At 38.9% G+C, this 9,912-nt stretch overlaps 1 protein-coding gene across 2 annotated transcripts; it reads left to right on the plus strand.

Annotated features, from left to right (window-relative positions):
• Positions 1–1,441: 1,441 nt before the first annotated feature.
• FBXW2 (F-box and WD repeat domain containing 2) lies at positions 1,442–9,883 on the plus strand. 2 transcript variants are annotated; one of them, XM_064727399.1, is made up of 7 exons: positions 1,442–1,578; positions 3,058–3,567; positions 4,775–4,969; positions 5,763–5,896; positions 6,490–6,576; positions 7,220–7,389; positions 8,843–9,883. In XM_064727399.1, exons 2-7 carry the CDS (start codon positions 3,078–3,080, stop codon positions 9,129–9,131), a joined length of 1,365 nt encoding a protein of 454 aa, XP_064583469.1. In that variant the 5' UTR covers positions 1,442–1,578; positions 3,058–3,077; the 3' UTR covers positions 9,132–9,883. The 2 variants fall into 2 exon arrangements, with proteins under 2 accessions (XP_064583469.1, XP_064583470.1); XM_064727400.1 differs by having other exon boundaries at positions 1,459–1,578; positions 3,150–3,567.
• Positions 9,884–9,912: the final 29 nt, after the last annotated feature.

Raw genomic sequence — 9,912 nt, forward strand, 5'->3', positions numbered from 1 at the left:
GCTGTATCATACCTATGAGATTGCTGTTTCTGTCTTAAGCTTTACCCGTCTTTGATAAAAGCCATAATCTAGGTTTGGTTTATGTTTCCAGCCATCTTTTAGACTTTTGGAGACCTGCTTCAGTTGGGGATCTTTACTCTGTAAACTAACACTGCAAACTAGTTTTTCTCCCTTTCTGGCTAAGTGTGTACTCTTACTGTCTCCAAGACCTTGCAATTCCTTTTGAAAAATCACTTTCCCGAAGTAGCAAAGACATTCTCTTAAGAGCTACAACCCTTTAAATTTAAATGCATTTTTAAATGCATTCCTAGCCACCTTGACAACAATAAGAAAAAAGCCTTAAGTCCACGAAAGCCAAGAATTCATCTTCATTTGGGATTAAGACTTAATTCTGTGGTCAGAATTAACAGAAATAACAGCCACACAAACATCAAGTACTGCAGTCTGAAACTAACATTAGCCAGGCTATGTTGTGCACTTCTACACTGTAACATGCAGCCTAAGGAAAAGGTAGAGTTAAGGAAGGAAATTTCATTTATTTATAAAATTAGATTTTATTTTACATCTTAGGAAAAAAAAAATATATTGGCCCCTTATATTCTTACTTAATATTCTCACATGGCCATTACAGTCAGTACACCAGGTTAAAAGAACACAGGAACTGAAGAAATAAGTGTAATTTGCTTACTATAAAATGCTTACTATACAATGCCGAAATTCTTTGGGTTACTCAGGCGGCCATAACCCCGCTGGTTAACACACAAGCAGCGCTAGATACGCCTCTTGCTTTAAGCAGGAAGATTTCAGATATCAGCAACCATGGAGCTGGACCCAGGCAAAGGCAAAACCTGCAATTAAAAAGTGAAGAAAATAAATGCAGGTTAAGTAGGAAAAAGTAAATTATGTCGAAATTAATCAAGTAAGGGGGATGCAGTTTTCACGTTATGCATGGTTCCACCGACACCGTACCTCTACCAGAAGGAGAGAGAATACGTGACTGTAAGTCAGTATGATAAACACTAGCGTATTTTTCATCATAATAATTACAGGAATATTCTTAACAAACAGAACTTGCCAAAACCTCGGGTACGAGTCGGAAGCCAAATTCCTCAGCCATGTGTCGCCTGTGGGGAAGCGTCGACGCGTCCGTCCCCGGTCGCCTCTCGCCGGGACGCCGCTACGAGCGCGCCGGACAGCAGGAGCGGGCCGGGTGGAAGCGGCTGGGCGCGGCGGCGGGGAACGATGACGTTGGGATGCGCCGGAAGCCGCCTGTTCGTGAGAGCGACGGGTCAGGGAGCGCCTTCTCTCCGGTGCCGGCGGTTCGCCCAGAGCGGGCTTGGCCCAGCCTCCCCTCCCTTCAGCGTCGGGCGGTCGTGAGGCCCTGGTCTCCTCTTGGGGGTGACCCTTCTGCCGTGGGTGCCTGCAGATTGTGGCGTGGGCTGCGGAAGTGCTGAGAGCCGGTCCTGCCGTGGGAGCGATGGCCCCAGGGAAGCACCCGGCCGTGCTGGACTCCGGGAGTCCGCGCAAGCCGTGGCGACTGCCCGCCGACGGACACCCCGCACCGGGCTGCTACCTGAGGTGAGCGACGCGGAGCTATCGGCAGCAGCGGCGCTGAGTCTGCATTCCTCGCCGTGCTTTTTGCGTGTGGAGGTATATTGGGAGCGGTCGGGGGGAGCGGATAGGGCTGGCTGCGTAACACCTGGAAAAGAGGCTCGAGCACTGGTTTCAGCGGCCTCACAGAAGCCCTGAATTTCAGTAATATCTTCACGTATTGAATACAACGAACGCCTTGGGGCTCACGGAGTTTTTATTCGTAGCCGGCCTATTAGAATTTTTTACTTTAACACGTGCCTGTTTGAACAGCAACTGTATTCACTGCCATATGTGTTGAGGAAAGCTGGTAAGTGCTGTCTGCAGTAAAAGTTACTGTAATGAACTTGTGATTAAAAGGAGCAGCTGGTTCCTTGGATTCGACATCCAGAACCTTCTTGTCTGTTTTACCAACAATTGCATGCCATGTGCAGCCTTTTATAGAGATGACTGTAATTTTCTGTACTCCTATGCCCTGTTAAGAGGTGTGCTCTAAGATCTAATTCTATGATGGTAAAATGTGTGTATAGAAATAAACATGCTATTGAGTCCCACTCAGATACCTCAGTTCTTTCAGTTTGGGAGTGCTGTGAAATTCAGACAGTTATTTAATGAATTAGACCTTCCAGAGAAAATAAATGTATGTTATTTTTTAATTGCTTCCCGGATGTTTATCTTCTTAATCAATGGTCTCAGGTCGCTGAAGGAATTTGAGATGTCACAGGATAGTATAAGTGCGTTCAGGGGGTGGTATTCAATTTCACAGTTAAGTCTCAGTGGAAATAAACTGAGGAAATAGGAAAAAAAAATACAACAAAAGGATTTTTAAAATGCATTTAGGTCAAAGTGGTACAGACACATCAAAACTGATGCTAGACGAGCACAAGCTCAGGCCTTTACATGGGCCAAATAGAAAAATTAGAAAGACTAACGTATCCCCCAGCACAATTTGTCAGACATCTTTGTATACTTTTTTGAAAACGTAACTAGTTATCTGCTTTGTATTTAAAATAGTTCAGGAGGAAGGTATGAGTACATTATGTTAGTAACTAGCTTATCACTCTGGTTATGTGTTTTGTTTTTTTTCCTTTTATCAGAATAATCCATGAGTAAACTCTAAGACGGTGTTTATTTGCTGCAATAGGTGTAAAACCTAAACTAACCCCTACCTTATTGGACTCAGAGTTTGAAAGTGTTAATCTAAACCAAGAAGTATGTTAACATTCATAATGAATGCTGACATTCACTAGCTAGATTCAGTTTACTTGTAAGTCTGCTGTGGGACAAATTATAGTTCAGGGCGCATGCAAATGCTTAGTCCTAACCTAAAGAATATTTTAAAATGCATTTGGTCTCTTCAATCTGTGTGTTAACATGCCATTTGGAATACTTATGTACCCGTAATAAAGATGTAATTCATGCCTTATTTTCTGAACGGAACTAATACAGTATTTTGATGTATCACAGGTAAATTTTTCCATAACCTTATGGAGAAAAAGGACTTTGAAGCATGGCTTGATAACATTTCTATTGCATTTCTTTCTCTGACGGACTTGCAGAAAAATGAAACTCTGGATCACCTGATTAGCTTGAGTGGAGCAGTCCAGCTCAGGCACCTCTCCAATAATCTAGAGATTCTACTCAAGAGGGACTTCCTCAAACTTCTTCCATTGGAACTTAGTTTTTATCTATTAAAATGGCTTGATCCGCAGACCTTACTCACGTGTTGCCTCGTCTCTAAGCAGTGGAACAAGGTTATAAGTGCCTGTACAGAGGTGTGGCAGACTGCCTGTAAGAATTTGGGTTGGCAGATAGATGACTCTGTTCAGGATCCTCTACATTGGAAGAAGGTTTACCTAAAAGCTATTTTAAGGATGAAGCAACTGAAGGACCATGAAGCCTTTGAGACATCCTCATTAATTGGACACAGTGCCAGAGTATATGCACTTTATTATAAAGATGGACTTCTGTGTACAGGTAGGAAGGAGAGACAACTTGGGAGTCTTAAAATTCTTTGTTTTCTCTTCCCCCTCATAAGATTAATGACAATTTGCTTTTCTTTTACCAGACAAATTATTGTCATAGTGTGAATACAGATGATAATTCAAAATTACTTATTTTTTCAATTTTTTAAACACCTGGTGTACTAATAAACTCATTAGTCACTTTACTAAGAACACAAGGAGACCAATGTCTTTGTTTGATAAAGAAATAGTAACAGTAGGTATCATTGTCCCTGCCAATGGCACCATGGTTGGAACTAAATGATTTTTAAGGGCCCTTCCAATCCAGATTGTGATTTTGATCATGCTGGTACTATGAGTAAGCCCATTTGGAAAGTACAGATATGTTACCTATCCTCTTAGAGATAGCTTTCAATTAAAAGGACTTTGGGCTGTGAGAGAATTTCAGTCTCCCAGAGCGTGGAAGAAAAATCCTATCTTCTTTGAAACAAGGCTGTAAGCACTTTCAGTTCCTAACATAAGTGCTTTATGAAGTGCTGTAAAACTAGATTTAACCTTGCTACTAGTCTGACTTGCACATAATTTCAGCTTCCTCCCTGAAGAGTAGAGACTGCAGTATTTCAGTTTGAACTTAAGTTACAGACAGAACATATATGAAGCCTTAGTATGAAAGAATAATAACCATTACAATGAATCGCTGTCAGAGCATATTCAAGGATTTTCCAGTAATTTGGAATGATAATGTTATACACTAAGTTGGGAATACTTCCTTCAGTCGGTCATTTGTTGGTACAGTAGGATGCTAACTAGAAGCCAACAACTAGATTCTAGCCAGTCTTTCACTTACCTACTCAGTAGTGAATGTTACACACAGCAAACAGCATTGTCAAAACTTTCTGACAACTTTTGTACTGAAACCTCCAGGAGAAGCAGATGTAAGGAGTCCAGAGCTTTATTTTCCTCTCCAAAGCTAGCAGTTGAAAAAAGAGGAGCTTCAGGTAGAGAAAAGAAAGTGGCAGAATATGAGGCCTGGTATTCATCTATATTTCAAAGTTTGCTGGAACCCTTTCCTTCCTGAAAGAAACTGAGGCTTGCAGTACAGTCAAAACCTGAGTGATGTGTCACTTGAAATTTCCGTTCATCTGTTTCAGTAGACACTATCACAGACATAATGCCAGAATCTACCAATCTTGCATTTATCCTGTTGTTTTATATTCTAGGATCAGATGACTTGTCTGCAAAACTGTGGGATGTAAGCACAGGTCAGTGCATATATGGTATCCAGACACACACTTGTGCTGCAGTGAAGTTTGATGAACAAAAGCTTGTAACAGGATCTTTCGATAACACAGTAGCCTGTTGGGAATGGAGCTCTGGGGCAAAGACACAGCATTTCAGAGGACATACTGGTGCAGGTATGTTGAAATTTTAAAATTGTAATTTCACCAGTGCAGTAATGTACATCATCATCAAACAAAATATAATTAAATTTAGCTTTTTGCACACTAGCTTCATCGGTTTGTTCAGCCTCTGTTCTCTGTCATCTGAGTCCCCTCAGTTTCCCTCAACAGGGAAAGTGACCAGAACAGATAGACACTTGTCCCTGAATATGCCAAAGCTTACCCATGTAGCATTTTCCAATTGCATGGAAGTAACAATAAATGCCACGGTTATTCAGTAGCTTCAAGTCTCAAAGAGGTGCAGATCTTAGGTAGCAGGGCATACATGGCCATGGCCATTTTTTCTATTCCCATATTGGACATGAGCTTAAAGCAAAGAGCAAAATGGGAGCTGGGAATAGATATTTGCATTGCCCTCATAATTCAATTCTTTGTCATGTACTTAGAAATACCCTCAGCTCAGCTAGTAGTTTTTTTCTTTGTATTTATAAAATATACTAATCCTGTGGAATTATCTTACTAAAACTCTGGAAATATGAACTAGCTTAAGTTACACTCTGCCACAATCCAGCCTTAAAGGAACCACTGATATACATGCTCTTAATTTGGGCAAAAAACCCCAGTAATTTTGCAATGTAAACTTAGGCATCCAGAGCAACAATTCATTTATACAGTTCAAGAACAATTAGGGATGTAGTAGCATATGAATTTAGAAGCTGCTAAATTCATACAGATGCTACTAGTGTCTCACAGAAAAATGCATTCATAGAGACTGGTATTCCTTATTTAGTTCCCTCTTTGCTTGAAGTTTTTAGTGTGGATTACAATGATGAACTTGATATTCTGGTCAGTGGCTCTGCAGACTTCACTGTGAAAGTGTGGGCCTTATCAACAGGAACGTGCCTGAATACCCTTACTGGACACACAGAATGGGTCACTAAGGTGGGAATATTGATATATAATTAATCTCACACATTTATTTGCACTAAATTTGTAACACGTTCTAAATTTTTATTTCCTAATCCTAATCCTGCAGGTAGGTTTAGAATCTGAAGAACATCTGGAAATACTACAAAATAACATTTCAAGAGAAAAAATATTTAAGATGTAATTAAACCTTTCAGACTATTGAAGATATTTCAATTCCAAAGCAGCTGGGCTAATACTAGGAAACAGTGTTTTGATTCAAAGACTGAATAAAAACTGGTTCTGAAAAAAGATAGCTTTAAAACTTATGTAAAAATATAATGATCTTGATAACAAAAATCTCATCATGAAACAATATTTTTCCTCTGGTTATTTCAGAACTTGAAAGATGAGGGATGAAGTATGTATGTTTGCTTATTAGTACAGTAAATTGTCACTAGTAGGAACAAAAGAGTGTAAACTGTAGTTTTCCTTCAGTTGCTAAAAAGTATTTGTACTGCCTATATTCATGGGTACACTATGCAGGTGGTCAGTGAAATGAAAAATGTAAATGAAAATTTATTTATTTAACAGCATCAATATAAATCATTACCATCCTTCAATTACAGGTCGTTTTGCAGAAATGCAAAGTCAAATCTCTTATGCATAGTCCTGGGGATTATATTCTCCTAAGTGCAGATAAGTATGAAATCAAGGTATGTACCATATATCATGCATATATTATTTCGGTACATTGGGAAGCAAAAAGCTTGAGTAGTTTGCTGAAGTTTACAAACAATAGGATTTGTTTACAAACAATTGGATTTAGTTTTTCCCCACATTTCCTGCTTTGGAGGCTGCGTGCAGAACATGAAACTCTTTGGAAGCTAATTTTTCAATGCTTGCCTTAGCATTTAGTTTTAAACGATAGCTCTACAACAGTGGTAATGCAAAGAATTGGTGCTTCCAAGTTGTGACAGTGAAACAGGTAAATGCAAATACTGTTACTGTTGGGGACTTTGGGGTTGGAGAGTGCTGTAAGTTTGTGTCTATAGAACAGTTTCATAACTGAAACAGTTACATTTCTGTCCCAGTTGGATGGTTGATTGGTTTTTCCCCCCATTCTTTAAAGTACCTATTTACACTGGCAATTTCTTAGGCTAGAAACAACATGTGCTGCACTGTAAGACAAGTCACTTGAAAAAATTGATGTTTCTACCTGAAAAAGATAAATATTTCTGGAAAAAACTCATGCACACGTTTATCTGATGCTTGAAAAGAGACTGTGAGGCTTGCTCTATTTATGTAACAGTTTATAATGTGTATTTTTTATGGTCTTTAACTGTTTTCTAATTATAGATTTGGCCTATTGGAAGGGAAATAAACTGCAAATGCTTAAGAACATTGTCTGTTTCTGAAGACCGCAGCATCTCCCTACAGCCTAGGCTGCACTTTGATGGTAAATACATAGTGTGCAGTTCAGCACTAGGATTATACCAGTGGGACTTTGCCAGCTATGATATTCTCAGGTAAACCATTCAGTTTAGGATTCAGTCTTCATTAAATAAATAAGAAGTAGTTAACCAGTTTTACTAACTTACCTTAAATGTGGACCAAAAGAATGTTGAATAAAATCCTGGAAACATCTTGCTTTACACATATCGAGCAGTTTAATTCTAATTTTGTCATCTGATAATATGAATCGTTTCATTGCTGTTTTTGTTTCTGGCCACATGCTAATTCTCTTCCATATTTTCATTCTGTAAGCTGAAGTGGTTCAGTATAGACTTAAACCAGACTGCAGTGCTGTAGTTGTGAATGTGGAAATGTAGTGATGCAAAGCTAATGTTACCATGGAGACTGCTATACAGAGAACCAAGCAGGAATTTCTGGGGGTCCTTTGCTGGGACAAGAAATTAAAAAGTCTTTTTCCTTATAGCACCACTGATCTGTCACTCCTTCTAATGTTGTGGAATGACAGTGAAATCTGTCAGACTGCAGTGAGGGACTGAACATGATGGCATTCCATTTCCACATAAAGAATCAAGCTGTATGAGTTGGAAATGGTGGCATCAAAGATAGTAACTTACTAAAGAAAAAAAATGCATTTTAGAACTGCTAGCAGACTCCTTAATACAAATACCCTGAATAATTGTGGATATTTGAAAGATCTCCCGAAGTGCTTCTTATGAGTAAGAATAACTGAGTAATTTCACCTCTTAGTTTACTCTCCCATCTTTCAAAACAGAAAGATGGACTCTTACTGCTGAGAGCAGATTTTCATCCCCACATATTTTTGTGCCTCAGTTCTTTGCTTTATGTAATGCTATGATCAAACATGCAGGCAGTTGTGGAAGACTCAACTCTTCAGTTTCTGTTCCATTTTTATTTATTAAGGGAAGCCACCATCAAGGTGTTGGGGAACTAAACAATACTTTTATTTCTTCCCATGGTTAATTTAACATAAAACATCAGTAAAACAGCATTCTAAGGACTAGTCTTGGATGACTTATTGAACCTGGTTATCAAAAGAAGGCATGTCTCTGTTTTACTTCTGCCTTTTAGAGTAGTAATCAAAAGAATAATGGCAGCTTTTACCTCTTAGTGTAAAGATATTGAGGCTTGAAATCCATATGGAAATTTACTGTAAAACACAAGTACATTTGCTCTTTCATTTGTATGTAGAAATGGCTCTTTTTTTTCTCTTGTGCTCTGCAGAATAATCCCTTTCAAACCTTAGCCTTCACTTATGTTCAGATGGGTCTGTCCTGAATATATAAAGTCAGAAGTGAAACCATAGGCCTGACTGTAGCTAAAGTGTTCAGTTGCTTAATTTGAAAGATTTGCATCCAGTTCTTTCTAAATTACTTCAGAATGATGACTTTAGACACATTTTCTATAGACATACAGGATTCCCTTTAGTAATTCAAGCTCATGACAACATTGTAAGGGAGATTCTAACACTGTTTCCTTGTCTTCTAGGGTTATCAAACTTCCAGACTTCTCAAATGTATCGTTGCTGGGCTTTGGAGAGATATTTGCTCTACTGTTTGACAACAGATACCTGTACATAATGGACTTGAGGACAGAAAAACTGATAAGCCGCTGGCCTTTACCAGAATATAGAAAGTCAAAGAGAGGTTCAAGTTTCTTGGCTGGTGAAATGTCTTGGTTAAATGGACTAAATGGCCAAAATGATACAGGCTTGGTTTTTGCCACCAGTATGCCAGACCATAGTATCCATTTGGTGTTATGGAAAGAACATGGCTGAAAAGCTCACACATACAGAATCTTCAGGAATTTATGGCCTATCAGCAGTGTGTCCATAAAATGAGACTTTGCATGAACCAAAGTTGCACATCCAATGGTATCATCATGCAATGCACAATCATTTACTTTTATTTGGGCATTTGGGAATGGGTTGTTTTGGAAATAATGCAATGCAGCATGCTAACAGTATCCACCACAAAATTTTGTCTATATTCATGTTTAAATATACCTGTTTGGACTCTGAAGTATAGCTTGTAATGTTTAAACCGTTCAAATCTGCTACCAAGTCTGAAATCAAGTTGTGCTTGACCTGACTTCTGATCTTTTTTTTTTTTTATTGAAATGGAAGCTGAAGCTACTGTTTTAGAACCATAGGCTTTTGTACATCTAATAGCAAATACTGGTTGCAGTGCATGGCTGCTTAGCAAAAATGAGAAAACAGCAAACCCTCTCTCTCTCCAGAATCTTTCTCTTCAAAATGTTTTTCCATATGACAGCTTTAAATACTGAGCCTTTGAACCAGAAGAATCAAATGAGTCCTTTAACAAGTATTTGTCCACATATTTTTGTGCTATTTGACATGTACTTTAAAGCTGCATCTACATCACATGCTTTAGAAATGCTTGAGGTTGATCTACCTTCCTTCCTGCCTTCCCTCCCTCCCTCCCGCCTTAATGTCATTTTTTTTCACACAACTTGAAAAGGTGAGTTTTCATGAAGCTTGTGCTCGTGCCCTTCAGAGGACAAAACTGTCCAGCATTACTAGTGTGATTTTTTCTTCC

This window comes from Zonotrichia leucophrys, chromosome 17 (assembly GCF_028769735.1).
Source record: "Zonotrichia leucophrys gambelii isolate GWCS_2022_RI chromosome 17, RI_Zleu_2.0, whole genome shotgun sequence".
NCBI classification, from domain to species: Eukaryota; Metazoa; Chordata; class Aves; order Passeriformes; family Passerellidae; genus Zonotrichia; species Zonotrichia leucophrys.

Coding starts and splice junctions, on each gene's coding strand:
- FBXW2 (XM_064727399.1), top strand. CDS start 3,078: ATGGAGAAAAAGGACTTTGAAGCATGGCTTGATAACATTTCTATTGCA. Junction 3,568..4,774: donor AGATGGACTTCTGTGTACAG/GTAGGAAGGAGA, acceptor TTTATATTCTAG/GATCAGATGACTTGTCTGCA. Junction 4,970..5,762: donor CAGAGGACATACTGGTGCAG/GTATGTTGAAAT, acceptor CTTTGCTTGAAG/TTTTTAGTGTGGATTACAAT.